At 39.8% G+C, this 16165-nt stretch overlaps 1 protein-coding gene and 1 long non-coding RNA gene across 7 annotated transcripts in view; one reads left to right on the forward strand and one right to left on the reverse strand.

Annotated features, from left to right (window-relative positions):
- Positions 1-8313, forward strand: part of ITGA6 (integrin subunit alpha 6) — a 44487-nt gene extending 36174 nt beyond the window's left edge. For 2 of the 6 annotated variants that reach the window (XM_074146072.1, XM_074146073.1), the window contains 11 exons: positions 572-761; positions 847-930; positions 1130-1209; positions 1359-1436; positions 1532-1634; positions 2515-2688; positions 3707-3805; positions 4191-4301; positions 4385-4483; positions 4769-4894; positions 8155-8313. In XM_074146072.1, the coding sequence (XP_074002173.1) occupies positions 572-761; positions 847-930; positions 1130-1209; positions 1359-1436; positions 1532-1634; positions 2515-2688; positions 3707-3805; positions 4191-4301; positions 4385-4483; positions 4769-4894; positions 8155-8313 (1303 nt within the window). Of the gene's footprint in view, positions 1-571; positions 762-846; positions 931-1129; positions 1210-1358; positions 1437-1531; positions 1635-2514; positions 2689-3706; positions 3806-4190; positions 4302-4384; positions 4484-4768; positions 4895-6352; positions 6461-8154 lie in introns of those variants that run through there. The other 4 variants (XM_074146075.1, XM_074146071.1, XM_074146074.1 and 1 more) reach the window with 3 other exon arrangements.
- Positions 799-16104, reverse strand: LOC141463567 (uncharacterized). The gene is made up of 5 exons (XR_012463231.1): positions 15959-16104; positions 11108-11190; positions 9431-9487; positions 8060-8206; positions 799-2768 (listed from the first exon to the last, which is right to left on the reverse strand). It is a non-coding gene; the product is annotated as an uncharacterized lncRNA (long non-coding RNA).
- Between the last annotated feature and the right edge of the window lie 61 nt (positions 16105-16165).

Consider the following 16165-nt stretch of genomic DNA (forward strand, 5'->3'; position numbering starts at 1 on the left):
GTTAGTCTGGCAAACACAGCCCTGTGCAGTAGTACTTATCTGTCAGGGCGAGGAAGGCGGGGGACTGGGAATGAGCTTTAGAAGAAGAGGGATGGTACAGGTTCCAGTGGGTACAAAGTGGCCACAACTGTACAGGTGTGGGCTAAAAGTCAGGAAAAATGGTTCTAACCCCTGGAGAAGTGAGATTCTAAACTAGCCTTGCAGTAGTTTATTGTGTGTGCTACTGTTAAGTATTTTTGAGATGAAAGAAATTTGATTGCGAGTATGACAAGATGATATACTATAGCCTAGTAGCCTAAGACAGAGACGTGAAAAGAGAAATCATTTCATCGTAACACACACTTAACACCTCCTGTATCAGTCTGTTATATCCTGTTAACTGCTGGCCGCTTTCAGAGATTAAATACTCGTCTGGGGAAAAAACCATGTGATCATTCATGTGTTTATGGTCTTACAGTAATTCTTCCCTAATAGAGAGAATTACATTTGGGTAAAGCATAGTAAGAAGCAAACTTTCATACACATTTGTTTTCTGAATGCACACAACGCTGTATATACTCTGTTTCCATAGTGAAAACGGCATCCCAGTGCTTGTTCTGAAAGATCAGAAAGATATTGCCCTGGAAATAACAGTAACAAACAATCCATCTGATGCAAAAAATCCACAAAAAGATGGTGAAGATGCCTATGAAGCTAAACTAATTGCAACTTTTCCAGACAGTCTGACGTATTCTGCATTTAGGGAGATGAGAGGTTATCCTGTAAGTATTTTTAAGAAAAAAAGATACTCAAATTTTTAAGTATTTTCTGCATATTTTTACTTATAAATGTATTCTGTTTAATCAGGAAAAGCAGCTAACATGTGGTGCTAATCAAAATGGTTCTCAAGCAGAGTGTGAACTTGGAAATCCTTTCAAAAGAAATTCCAACGTAAGTTGCATCTATTTTACTCAAATAAAATCTGATTCCTGGCTGCAGTCATTGAAAGTTTCTGTGTGTCATAACTGGGAATTTGATTTGGATCTGTCTTTTTAACTCTAGAACCTGATGGTGTATTTCTATAATACTGCATATATTCATATATTTTATAAAATGTTTACATATTCCATGACTGTCCGTTCTTGTCTAGGTAACCTTTTATCTGGTCCTAAGTACCACTAAAGTTAATGTTGATACAACAGACTTGGACATTAATCTGAAGTTGGAGACGTAAGTTTTCTTTGTGTGTACATGCTATGTTTTTATATACAGCTGTAAACATTTTGAATTAATTTGTTCGTTTCACAAAAGCAATTTAATAGTAAAGTGGAAACCACTAAATTTGTAAAATAAACAGCATTGTTCCCTTTTCATTGTAGAACAAGCACTCAAGTTAATTTGACTCCAATTACAGCTAGTGCTAAAGTGGTTCTTGAATTGCTTTTATCACTCACTGGGTAAGTGTTGATAGGGTAACAAATCAAGGGGGCTGGGGATGACAGTTTTGCTGCAGACTTCATTAAAATCTGGTTATTCTTCCTCACCTGAACAGAGTTGCTAAGCCTTCTCAGGTATATTTTGGAGGTAACATCATTGGTGAAAGTGCTATGAAATCTGAAGATCACATTGGAAGCCTCATAGAGTATGAATTCCGAGTGAGTAATTTAAGATTAATCCCAACAGCTGCTTTTAATCAAATGAACAGCTTTTCTCTTTATGCATATGAATACTTGGAAAAGTTGCTGGATTTAAAATTGGCTTTTCTTGTCCCCACATCCTGACTTCCTAATCAGAACATGCAGTCTGACTGCAGACTAGAGCTTCTTTAGGCCTTGATGTTTTATGATCATCTTTTGAGGACGTGGCCTGAGGCTGGCTGTACACTGATTTTTTGGAGCAGTTCATGCACATTCAGTTGTACAGCATGAAACCCTGGGCAGGAAGGGGACAAAACTTAATGCAAGCCCTGCTGTCTTTGTACACAGTAGTTTTGTACACAGGATTAAAGTCCATCTCTGTCAGTCCTTCCTTTCTCTACTTACCTACATGCATGTATTAAAGTAGAAGCAGTTAGAATATCTGTTTTAGAACTTGCTATCATAAACAGTAACACTAAGAAAGCAAAAAACAAGTTGGGAAACAACTTCCAGACTTAGGAGAGCAAGAGCTGGTTATTTTTCTGTGTCAGAGTTCCTCACAAAGTTGCAATTTGCCTCAGTTCTGTAACTGAATGATTTGTTAACTCTAAACTGGAGTGGTGGCTGTTTCACATGAAGACAGATTTCTAAAAATCAACAGCTTAAAGTTCATGTTAGGGAATTTTAATCCTTATACATCTCAGCTCTCGATTTACTTGCTATCCATGTGTGCTAGTCTTAGTATATGCTTTGTCCTTATACTCTGTTTTGACTTTCATCTGCTTTTAAATTTCCTGTTAGCTGCATACTTAGTACTTGCCCAAATCAATAGAACTTCCCATTGAGAAGAAAGTATCTTTAAAAAGTATCTCACAGTTTAAAATGTTTATTTTAACAGGTAACTAACTTGGGCAGACCACTGAAAACATTTGGTACGGCTTCCCTGGACATCCAGTGGCCGAAAGAAATTAGTAATGGCAAATGGCTGCTTTATTTGATGAAAATAGATTCCAAAGGCTTGGAAAAAGTCTCCTGTCAACCCGAGAATGAAATCAACAGCTTGCATGTTGCGGTACGTTACCCTGTCTTCTGTTCATCAATGAGTACAACACGGAAGCACTCAGCATATGACAGTAGGGCGTAAGATCTTGCCTGCAGAAGGAATTTTTACTGTTTTGAGTGTGAGCATGATACATGAACAACATATCAAGGCTTAAGCTTATTAGGAGACTTTGTAACCACTAATGCAGATAACGTGTTAAAGGATAGATGCTATGTCATGGTGACTGTTCTTGCAATGGGCACTGTTGTCATATGCTCTTACAGGATGAAATTGCTGCTTGCTTTAGTGAATTTCATCAGCATTATTGAAATCTGATCAAGTTCTTACACAGAAAACAGTAAACAACAGTAAGCGTCTCCCCAGCCTGGGGGAATTCCATGTAATTTTTTAAAGAGAAAGGGCTTACACTTAAATTTACTTATTTACAACAAATGTGATAAAAAGAATTTCTCAGGCAAGTTTCATAGCCCTTCGCTGTGCCTATCTAGCAAGATTGTTTTCCTAAAACTCGAGCCTTCATTTTCATTATTTTTTTTCACGTAATCTTAAGATATTTAGGAGGAGGTTTAATTTTTACCATTAAAACTGCATGCACCCATTCTTGTCAGATAACTACATTAGTTAATGAAACTTTCAGAGAGTCCAGTTAATACACAGTTCAAAAGAAATGCTTCTACTGACCATAGCACAGTCTTATTCTTTTAGTGTAGTAACATTAATACCCTTTATATACAACAAAGATGGAAATAGCATTGGAAGTTTTATAAATGTAACCCCCTCTTGACCTATTAAAGTAGTGAGTTGACCTCTCCTTCAGTAAATCTCAAAGTAATTGTTTTGACTCGAATATTAGCAAAAAATGTAGGTAAGTAGGGGATACACAGTGATGTCACTCATGCTGATCTTGGAACAAGAAAGCACTCGCTGAACTCGTTTCTCTGCTTGTATGGGATCAGAATTAAGAGATACTTAGGATGAACTACTAAAACTCTTTTTTTTGTTTTTGTTTGTGAATTTCTCCTTTTAGGAATCCCATAACTCGAGAAGGAAACGTGAGGTTGCAGAGAAGCAGATTACAGACAGCAAAGCCTCTTCTTTATTCTCAGAAAGAAAATACAAGACCTTGGTAAGCATATTGCACCAACTCTAGTCTTGTCAGAGACCTTCCCCTGCACTCGTAAGAGGGCTTTCCTGAGTTTGGCAGGGTGAAAGAAGGTATTTCTTTGCTTTGTTTTTATCTTAAATCCAAGTATCGACGCTTTTAAACTTTGACCATTTAGATTATCTTCTGATGAGAGAGAAATAGGAAATTATTCCTGCGTAGTTACAACATTAAAATAAAGAAGTAATAGCATCTTCATTGTATTTTCCTATTGCTGTCAGTACAAACAGATTTTCTTTCTTGCACATAAATATGATGCATATAATCCAATTTTTAATCTTGGGGGGAGAGTGTTTAAACAATTTGTGAGGATGTGTTTTTATTTACACGTAGAAATGTGTAATTGCAGGACTGCAATGTGAATGCACGCTGTGTGGACATAAAATGTCCCCTGAAGGGTTTAGACAGCAAGGCATCTATTGTGCTGCGGTCCAGGCTGTGGAACAGCACTTTCTTAGAAGTAAGTCCTCTTACCTGACATTTTTGAAAGGTTAGAGTTCTTTCCTGTTCTGTGTCTAAAGTCCATATTTTATTTTGGAACAGGAATACTCCAAAATGAACTACCTGGACATTGTTGTTAGGGCTTCCATCAGTGTTCCTGCTGCAGCTAAGAATGTTAAACTCACAAATGAAGCTGCTCAGGTAGGTTCAACATTTAATACTAACCATATGTGATGGTTGTGATGTTTCCAGTTTATCCCAAAGAATAAAAAAAAAACCCCACCATTTTAAAACAAAAGTAGCTAAAATTTTAACTTTTTAACTGAGTTTTGAATTATTGATTGTTTTAACCTTTTAATTGGGTTGGAAAAATCCACTACCATATCGAAATGATACCAGTAGGAACTTTTTCTTCAAAAGCATTTTGTAGATGTGAGAGTTAAATCATCTTGTTAGAGAAGAAAATGACTATTTTCTCTCCTTTAGGTGCGTGTTACTGTCTTTCCTGCAAAACCAGTAGCACTTTATACAGGAGTACCTTGGTGGATCATCTCAGTGGCTATTTTTGCTGGAATACTGATGCTTGCACTGTTGGTATTCTTACTATGGAAGGTGAGTTTTTATTCATCTGGTTATTTTACACTTCCGAGACTACAACTGACAAGACAGCAAACTTATTAAGTATGTTGGTTTGTATTTGGGACCCAAAATAGAGCAAAACTGCCCAAACCATACATTACCATTATCAGTTTCTCAGTTTTGCAACATTTGGAAGGAAAATGGTTACACAGGAAGACTTGTTATAAATTTTTTCTGTTTCCACATCCTCAAAAGGAAGCATTTTGAGCTCTGGGCAAAACATGAGACAAATACTCAGAGACCATAGTTACTTCGATATGGATGGATACAGCTAATTGGGGCTTCTGCAGTTAAATAGTTCACATGAAGTTCTACACCTACAAATGTTTTAGCAGGGCTTTGTTCTCTTAACATTAGAAATAGCATTAAACTGATAGTAGATGAAAATAACCAAAAGGTACAGAAATAATACACAGCCAAGTGTGTTGGTGAATTTCTGTAGTACTGGATTTTCATCTCAGAAACCCTAAAGGTTTCCAAACAATTTCCAAAAGAAAAAAATCAAGTACCTATTTTTCTAACTACCTTTTGGCATTTTTACAACTCATTGTGGTTCCAAGTATAAAGGGGCAGTCCTTTTATACTTAGTTTTTACAGGCATAGGCCTGTATTTGCTGTTATGGGACAGCAGAAGGTTATTAAGAAAGAAGAGGTGAAGAATATCCTATCTGTCGCTTTCTTCTTGAGAAACTGCAGCAATTGGCTTTGCTGAGGAGCTACTATTTGCTGCAGGTTACTTCCCACAGGATAGTTCCGACTTCCCTGTTTTCCAATAAATGCCCATGCCCTGCTGAAAATCTTCCTGATGAATTAATACTTTGGATAGGCTGTTAAATTATGATTACTAGTGTTTTACTGTATGTGAAAATACACACATTTTCACACATGCATGCACAGGGTAAAATGCTGCTTTTGATGACAAACACTGTGCCATCTTATGAAGAACAAACATGGTACTTCAAGGAAAGTTACATGATTGGTTTAAGACAAATGCTTGTGTTGTACAGGTCAAAGCAGCACTCGTTTTTGTTATACCCTATGTTTTTGTCTGTCCTGTGCATGAGTCCACAAACAGGTTTCTGTATAGACTTTTTTCTGCTCTTGACAGCCAGCTTTAGTTGCTATGGACACACTTTATAGTAGTTTTTCTTAAAAACAAACAAATAAAAACCAAACAAAACTCCAAAACAACACATGCATTACAAATTTATCAAAATGCCTCTAAAATAACTCTATCTCAGGTAAATGTGTTATTTTACAGGTCGAGTTAGTCCAAGAAGTTCTCAGACAGTTGGATTGTGATTTTTTTTCTTTTTTTTTTTTTTTGGCCTGTGAAGGGAGAATGGGAAGGTAGTTCAGTAATTTAAGTCAGTGTTAATAGGTTTGACTTCCAGTCCACAAAAATTGACTAAATACCTTGCTTCCTTGTAGTGTGGTTTCTTCAAGAGAAATAAGAAAGATCATTACGATGCCACATATCACAAGGCTGAGATCCATGCTCAGCCATCTGATAAAGAGAGGCTTACTTCTGATGCATAGTATTGATCTACTTCTGTAATTGGTAATTGATGATATTTTTTAATTTTTAGCTGTGGCACATGCTATGGTTGTGGTGGCTAACTATGAAGCTTTTACTGCACATGTTCTATTAACTTTTGGATTTCAAACTATCGTACATGCTTGCTCGTTCTGTCGATAGATTTTCAGCTTTTGGTGCATGTGAACAAACACAGGTGTTTACCTTGGTCTAAAAATCTTGTTTATTTCTTTAGAAAACATCTTGATCTGTTGCAATAGTTTTTCTTTCTTTTATTTTATTTTTATTTATGTTTTAACAGTACAAGGAAGTTTTTTTTAAGCTTGGGAGATGGTAATTAACACAGCAGAGTTAAGGCTTAAAGCTAAGACTATGTGGGCCATTAAAAAAAATTGCTTTACTAACCTTTAGTGCATGCTAAAAGATACCTGTTGCTTATAATGAAAGGCATTTTCATAATGAGGATTTAATTGCTGTGGAAACATCTGTTTTCCTTCAATTCTAAGGTACAGTTTTCTAGGAACACTTTGCTGAAGCTACTAGACGCACGACGATTTATGCTTCTAGTAACCCTTATTCAACTTAAGATATTACATGCATGTACACTATATTAATAAGTGATGCTTGGGATTGGGGTGGGGAGGAATTCTTAACTAAAATACGTCAAAACAATGTTTAATGAAATCTTAACTAAGAGATGGCTAAAGATTTGGTCTGTGTCTGGATGTAATTTTTTTAAAAATTCAATATTATTTTTTCAAAAAACCCCAAACAAAAAAAACCCCACCACCCCAAATACTATGAACAAAATCTTGCCACTTTAATCTTTTTTTATTCCTAGCAGTATCTAATGACAGCTGGATGACACAATGTCTCTTAGCCTTAATCTTGCATCAGTGACCCATAAACTTGTAAAGTTGAGTGTTTACCAGTCATCTGATCTTTGTAACATTGTGGCCATAACTCCATTTTGTTTTGAAAATTAATTTCAGTCCATTCCTCAATAGTTCAAATTAGTTTTTACAGTGTCTTTGAATAAAAAATGTCAGGGCATAAATAAGCTGTACTAGATTTCATCGAGGGAGAGTTGTGTCATGGCACATCACAAAATCTTCATTATGTCTGTTTTTTATGCTATAGCGAGACTCATGTTCCAATACTGCATACATGTAGTTAGTTTAGGTGACTGTAGTTGAGATGGTGCTTTGAAAAACAAGGCCTTAGTGTAACTTCTTGGAGGCCCTGGAAGTTTTTCTGTAGGTTTTTTTAAAGGTAAATCATGTCTCTGTACAGCAAGATGCAGTAGCACGTACCTACCTTTGACTGAGAAGCAAGCTCTCCTGAACTGTATCTTTGTGTAGCATTAAATTATCTCATTATATGAATGAACAGCTTTATAAGGAGGACTTACAAGACTTGTAAAACAAATTTAGAAAGTTAGTGGATGTAGTATTTTTAAGGTATTAGATTACTGGATTGTCAGACTGCCATTTATCTTCAGCTACTGTTGGAACAACTAACGTAGACCTGTTGGCTCACATTTTTTACAGCTACATACGCTACACTTTTGGCCTACATATTTTTGTTTTCCATTTCCTTACCTGTATGTCTGCAATGGAAGAATTTACTGCCTCTATTAATTGTAGTACTTTAGCAGCGCCTTAAACCTAAACTGTTCTTTTCTTCTCTGCCCCAGTGTGGGTTCTTCCAGCGTTCCAGGTACGAAGACAGTGTCCCCCGATACCATGCTGTAAGAATTCGAAAAGAAGAGCGACAGATCAAAGATGGGAAATGCAAAGACCTTGACACAAAACAGTGGTTCACAAAATGGAATGAAAATGAAAGTTATTCTTAGGGAAAAAAAATTTTCATCCACAAAGTTCAGATAGAGGTTAATGTTTTCATTAATGGAATATTGATGGAGTTAGACCTATGAACACTACAGACATTCACCATTTGATTGTAGATATTACTACTTATATTGAGGCTTTTGTTTGCACAGTTAAAATTGCTTCAACAGACTTTATTTGCATTATTTAATTTCCAGGCTGCCTCTTTTCCCCTTCAAATCTAACTCACACTTTAGAAGACACTGTGTTGATTTGGGGTCTTTTCTGCAAAATATGCAGAACCGCTATGGTGGACCTTTTCCTGTGATCCTAACCTTCTTAGGTATGCAAGGAATGCATGGTTAAGGTCAAGACGGGTTCTCCATCCTTCCCTCAATGCACAGTCCATTATAAACACACAGTGGCCTTAACACGCTTTGCTCAAATATAATCTGAAGACCTGCAAATCTACTTTAGTCATAAACTTTGCCTGCTGCAGTAGTTAGGGCTTAACAAAAAGCATCGTCTTAAATTACATGTGCAATAGGTCATGTTGCTCCATTATTTTTTTTTTTTAAGATCAGATTGTGATTCTTGCTCACAACAAATACACAGAGGTTTTCTTTTAAAGAGAGGCTTGACTGTTAGATGTACTTTTTGTATATATATATATTTTAGTCATTTTTGTATTTATTTTTGTTATAAATCATGTCTTTGAGTCAAACTATTAGGCCAAAGACTTAACTGAACCTTCAAATCCACTGTGTTTTTGAACTTCAGATTACGAGACCTGAGACTTCTGCTGCATTGTAATACATCACTGAAGGTGCCAATGCTTTCTAAAATTGTAAATATTTATTCCAGTAATGTGTACGGGGGCTTTTCTTCCTGATACTTTTAACTTTATGTACTAGGAATTATTGGGTCTTGTAACATGGTTTGTATATGACTTCAGACTATTTAATGATTTGGACACCAAGCAGAAGTTGGGTTTTTAGATCCAGTTTTATACTTACTGCAAGAAAGTGAGAGGTTCTCTGGAAACAGCTTTCCAGCTTCGTGAAGACTTCCTGTTTGGCAAAAGGCATTGACTACTGCAACTGTTATACAGCACTTGAAGGAGGCTATAAACGCCTGCCTTACCTTAACTACGGGGATCTGAGCTGGTCCGCGTTGAGACTACTGAATCGTCTTGAATACCTGAATGTTGATAAAAGTAAAACCACAATGTTGTGTTTATCAGTAATTTAGTTATTGTAACGTAACCGATGAAGCTATTTAAAGAGTTTACTTTTTTACCCATGTTCTAAAGCGTTGGTACTATTCAAGAACGAATATTCAGTTCACAATTGTTTGTTCCATGTGAAACAAAATTCTGCTCAAAAAGTGTGAGTGTTAATTGCTAGTAATTTGAACTATGCAAAAACCTCTTGGTACTTTTTCCCCTCATAGGGTAAAAACCTGCTAGGAGGGCAGTCAAGTGTCTTATTTTTTTACTACTAATTTTGAACATACCTTCTTGGAAGGTGTGATCACCTAAAAAGTTATCATCAGAGAAAGTGCATTAATTTACTAGACTCTTCTTTTTCCCACAAAATAATCTCAGTACATTGTGACCCTGATTTTATGAACACTTACACATGTATTTAGCTGTTCCCCAGTTTTTGAGCTTTTAAAATTCTGGCTTATTTGCCAAAAGGCTCAGCAGCATCAGAAGCCAGGCTAATCAGGGGCTAAGAAGCTTGACTGATAGTCTTAGATTTAGAAGCAGATTGTGGCCCTCGCCTAAGAACATGAATGTCTTAGCCGCGTTAAACTGAAAGTTCTTGAAAAATAAGTCATGTCACTGGTATACTTTTATCTCAAACTTTTTTATACCAGCTAGCAGTGCTACATCATTCCATGATTAGAAATTGCCTGTGGATACTTGTATAGAAGTGTGAAATAAATTTTTTTTTTAAAATTAAACATTGTTTTGGTAATAGTGATTTCTTACCGTAATTAACTGAGGTAGCTATAGCTAAGTTCACTAGCAGAGCAAGCTGAAAGCTTTTAACAAATTGCCTCATTCTCAATATCGCCATAACTCTGTGCCCTCTCGTGTGCAAAGGCAGTGGCAGGAGATAACACAGAGTCTTGTCCTCACAGCTTCAACTCCACAAAAAAACCCCAGACAAAACCTCTAATTTATCTCCATTTTTAAGATGTTAACACTCACAGGCTGCTTTGCTTGCCTTTGCTGAAAGGAAAGGCCTTTTGATGCAACAAGGCCTGAAGATAAGGGCTAGGAAAATACCTGCTAGGCCAGTGTTTGTTGCTGCAGCCAAGAAACTTCTGGGACTAGAACCAGAAGATGCTGCTAGATCTTTAAGAGCATGTCGAAGATGCGGACTCAATCTACTTTTATTAAACAATTACTCTTATTTACATAACTAAACCCACAAACATTTGTCCACAACAAGACAAAATAATGGACTGGGAGAACAGTTAAGTAGCTGATCATAGGAAATATGGTACAAATATATTAGGTTTTATATATGCTTGTATATACTATACAAATATAGTACTAGATATAGTAGTGTATACATATATATACAGTAGTATAGTACATAATAGTCTATGTGCATAGTATATATGTATATATACGCACATATAGAAAACCTAGTGTACTATACATGCTCTCTATATGTGTAGTGTGTGTGTATATATATATATATAGAATACACACACACTGTATATAAGCCTAACATACATGAACCAAATGCTAGTAAACTGCAATATCATCACACATGCTTAACTGTCACAGCACAGGAGACGTACCTTATGAGAGAAGCTTTCAATACAAGGGACCATTTCAGCATAGTTTCAACAACCACCTGTGGAGAAGCTGTACGTGGGAGAAGCTGTATGTGGGAGAAGAGATGGGACAGGGTGCTCAGGTGCAAGTGTCAGGACTTGGCACATCAGGTGAAGGGAAGCTTTTGAAAGCAGCACTAAAACTCCACTCCCTGTTCAGAGCACTCACGTTACACTGCTAACCCTCACTGCAGCAGCGGCTCTTAACCAAAAATAAACAGACTACAGGGAAACAGAATTACGTACAAACAAAATAAATAAATAACTTCTCCCAGCACAGAGTAGGTGAGAGTATCAGCAGTTGGTTTGCAAAACACAGGAGAACAAACTGTGATGAAACAAACGGGCACCTGTAGCCAGCGCTCTGGGCCAGAAGAGGCACATGGACAGACTTTGGTTGCCTTCGCCAGGCAACACACCCGCGTGTGACAACAAGAATGGGAGCCAGGTATCGCCCTATGGTAGCCGTGTAAGCAGTTGCTTCAGTTTTTATCCCAGCCCTCAGGCATCTTTATACATCCATTTGTCTTCCCAGGCCCTGGATTCATAATTAATAGCATACTGATTTTGTAAGCCTTGCTAAAGTCCTAATCATGAGCCTTGTAAGAAAAAGACAGCAACTCCTTACCCTGAGAGACCCCCACAGAAATCAGCCACCTTAATCTCCAGCCAGGGTGTGATACTGTCACTGTACGGGGATGGGGGAGCTGCAGTTTGTGTTTTCCATACTTGAAAACAGACCCCTTTCCCCCTTCATTTTCTAACTCTGCAAAACGGTTGCTTGCAAGCAGCACCTTTTCAGGGCTGTACCTGCCTCAAAGGTCCTAGAAGACAGAGAACCGAGTTTTTAACAAGGAGAGGTGGCCTTGCTGTGGGATATTGCTTGGTTTCTTGACGTGGAGGGGACCAACAGTTAACATGTCAGAGCTGAGAAGTGTATCCCTGCCAGCCAGCTTAGGAGACAGCCTGTGACTGATTGCACCTCCGACAATGGCCAATAGTTAAACAGCATGATGGTGACACTTTGCTGTTCCTGCTCCCACCAAAAGTTAGTGCTCAACTTCAGTAGCTGTATAGTATAGTTTCCCTATGGAAGAAAAAGCTGTCCATGATAAACCATAAACTTTTTCCAATTGCCTTCTGATCTCGAGTCACAGAAGTTGTACATGGCAAAAATTTAATTACAGACTGGATAAAAAACCCATCTGTATGCTCTTCTTGAATCTACTACAATTTGATAACATACAGAAGCCACTCCATATTTTTGACCAGCTTTGTTGCCATTTTTATATCTTTTTATTTCTACTCCTGCAAAAAGAGAGACCAAAGCCACATCAAACAAATGTAACCCTAAGAATTTTCTAACATTTTTGGCTGGGATAGAGTTAATTTTTGTCAGAGTAGCCAGTATGGGGCTACATTTTGGATTTGTGCTGAAAACAGTGTTGATTGATAACACAGAGATGTTTTCGTTATTGCTGAGCAGCGCTTACACAGAGGCAAGGCCTTTTACGCTCCTCAGCCAGCGAGTGGGCTGGGGGCGCACAAGAAGCTGGGAGGGGACACAGCCAGGACAGCTGATCCCAGCTGACCACAGGGTGATTCCCTGCCATATGATGCCACGCTCGGCACATAAAGCTAGGGGAAGAAGGAGGAAGGGGGGGACATTAAGAATTATGGTGTTTGCCTTCCCAGGTAGCTACTACGCGTGATGGAGCCCTGCTGTCCTGGGGATGGCTGAACACCTGCCTGCCGAAGGGAAGCACTGAATGAATCCCTTGTTTTGCTTTGCTTGTGTGCATGGCCTTTTGCTTTACTTATTAAACTGTCTTTATCTCAACCCCACGGGTTTCCTCACTTTTACCCTTCTGATTCTCTCCCCCATCCCACCGGGGGTGAGTGAGCAAGCGACTGCGTGATGCTTAGTTGCCGGCTGGGGTTAAATAACGACAACAGCAAAAGCAGCTGAACTTACTGACAAAAACCTAAGAACAAGGACAAGCCTTTTTGCAAAGTACACAAGCTGAAAGAGACATGGATACATGGAGCGGATGACTGCGCAGGCATTATAGCAAAGCATGTAAAACACTGAAAGGAAAGAGAGATTCTATGGGTATCTGTACCCGGCAACTTAAGTTTTTTTTCTTAATCTATAATGCACCTATTTTGGAAGAAAGGGAGGAAAAGAACAAAAGCACCAGTACATGCAGTAACCAAGAACGGCAACTTCCAGTAAGGGGTTATTTATAGTATCACCTTAACAAACCAAGAAGTTTTTCTGTGGATCACCCTGCAAGAATGCTACACTTCCAATTATCTTGTTAAACCTTACACTGAAAAAAGAAAATAATGAAAATGCTTAGGTTAAAACTAAATTATATGTTTTCAATTATCTTGATGTCTGATTTGTTCTATCCCATTTAAATTACGGATCCAGATGTACTATAATTTCAGGAACACCAATAAGCAGGAATATGAGTAAAAAAGTGCCAAATGACAAAAATAATACATTTCTCCTTTTTGGTTTGCATAAGAATTTACAGAAATTGATGCATCAGAACTCCAGCTAGTGTCACATCGGATCAGATCAGAATAAGCCCCCAGAAGATCATCAGTGAGAGAAACAGGTTTTTAAAAGGGATGGGTGCGTGGAGGGGAGAAGAGAGAAAGAGAATTCAAAATATTCTCCAGTGTTCTCCTGATCCATGTAAACATGTTCTGTCATCTGATCAGTAGTTTAAACAAGACCAAGAAAATGTGTTTAGGTAAACAGAGAGGGTTTGTTCTGCTCTGAACACAGCATTTAAAGAATTATCCATAATTCTTTACCCACAGTGACTTCTGTGACTGCTCATCCTGCATGATTTTCCCTGAGAAAAGTGCTCACTGTTTACATTACTGAGAATGGGCTCTAGCTTACAAATTGCAATGATTTACTTAGCCTCTGACAGCCTTTGCCACATTTTCTGGCTGGGGACTGCTGTCCAAAGATAACTTTAGGCAGTAGGCCAGCTTTTAAGGCATGCCTGGAAGCTGAAACATCAGGCATCAAGCAGTAACATACAGGCATAAAAGATGAAGCCAATCCAGGCCCATCAGAAGAAATGGCAACAACTTGGCGAATACCTGACTTACTGCTTGCAGGCGCTGCTTTAAACTAGTGCTGGCTCACAACTGAGAGGCCACTATAAATTGGTTTTAAGCACAGCAATTCATAAGCAGGAGTCCTGAACTATTACAAACTCGAGAAGCGTGAGTTACTATTTGGTGCTTCTAGGGGAGGTCTCCAAGCAGGGATAAAGCAAAAACTGTCAGCAACCTGTATTTGTAGAAGAATTGTGGAGACAGACGAGCTCTTAGTTTGCCCCACTAGCCACCACTCCCCGGCCGGAAGAGAACAAGCCATTCATTTTTCAGCACAAGACGGAGGTACAGTCTGATTACAGGTCAGATGAAGCAGTCTAATCCGCGACTACCACTTCATTTTTACGTGTTATTGGTGCAGTTACTGCTCAGAAAACTGCCTCTGGAGGCAGGCTAAATCAATGTTTTCTGTATTTCAATGCAACATCAAAAAACCCACCAAAAACCAAACCCTTAATTCATTATGGTATCTTCATCTCTCTAATGGGAGCCTCCAAGCAACCTGACAAAGCACTGAACGGATTAATGTGATAGAAATTGCAAAACAATTCCTTCTCTAGTGGAGGCCACTGGATCTCCATCCCTGCTATCATGTCATGGACAAGTCACAGGTACAAGGCATGTTTAAAGGAAACCAAGCAATACTTAAGAGTTGATTTCATAAGATAAACGTATGGAGCAAATACAAGCATCCACGATAAAGCAAATAATAGAGGTGCTCTGTAAAGACAGCAGCCCTATTTTTACCTCTGTGTTTTTTTCTTTTTGTTTCTCTTTTTTCCTGAGCGCTGAAACAAGCTATCCCTTTCCTCCTTTCTCTCCTTTGCACGCCATGACACAGTGCAGGGCATGAAAGGCTGGCAGAGGCTGTAGTGCCCCTTCCCATCACACAGCTGAGGAGAGACGAGGTGCACTAGTAAGAAGACACACAGCTGTTAAATCACAGTTTAAACGCCCCAGGTGAGGCTCTGCCCACCTGCCAGCCAGCAGCGCTGTGAATAAAGTCCGTGCTTCTGTGGGTTTCTGTTACCACCTGTTTCAGCCCCACGGCCAAGCCAAGTCCCCGCTGCCACCATAGAATGGTTTAGGTTGGAAGGGATCTTAAAGATCATCTAGTTCCAACCACCATCACAGCGAAAAATTTCCTGTTATCTAATCTAAATCTACGCTCTTCCAGTTTGAAGCCGTTATGACCCGTCCTATCTCTACACGCACCTGTAAAAAGTCCCTCTCCAGCTTTCTTGTAGGCCCCCTTCATATACTGGAAGGGGCTATAAGATCTCCCTCGAGCATTCTCCAGGCCGAACAACCCCAGCTCTCTCAGCCTTTCTTCACAGGAGGGTCTCCTCCTCTGGACCCGCTCCAATAGGTCCACGTCCTTCTTATGTTGGGGACCCCAGTGCTGGACGCGGTACTCCAGGTGGGGTCTCACCAGAGGGGACCCCTGCCCCTCACCGAGCGGGCCAGCCCCCAGACCGCCCTTCCCCGCCCCGGTCCCGACACTGGTGCGCGGGCACCTCTCGGCCTCGCTGCCGGAGCGCACCCACCGCCGAGCCCCCGCGGTCCCGGGCCCCACCACCCGCCTCACACCCACCGCTGCCTCCGGTCCCCTCACGGCTTCCCGCCCCGGGGGCTGGTGAGCAGCCGCCCCCGTGGGTGACACCACCGTACCTGTCCGAGGCTGGGCTCCTCCGGGACGCGAGTGGACAACGGAGGCACAGGGTCGAAGAGCGGCCGCCTCAGGCGCTACGACCCCGCCGGTGGGGGCCGGGCTGCTCCGAGCGCCCCCGCCCCGCTCCCTCGGAGCCGCCCTCTCCTCCGCCCCGTCGTCGCTGCGTGGGGCTGGGCCGAGAGGAGACACCCACCCCCTCGGGCACC

This window comes from Numenius arquata, chromosome 3, assembly GCF_964106895.1.
Source record: "Numenius arquata chromosome 3, bNumArq3.hap1.1, whole genome shotgun sequence".
NCBI classification, from domain to species: domain Eukaryota; kingdom Metazoa; phylum Chordata; class Aves; order Charadriiformes; family Scolopacidae; genus Numenius; species Numenius arquata.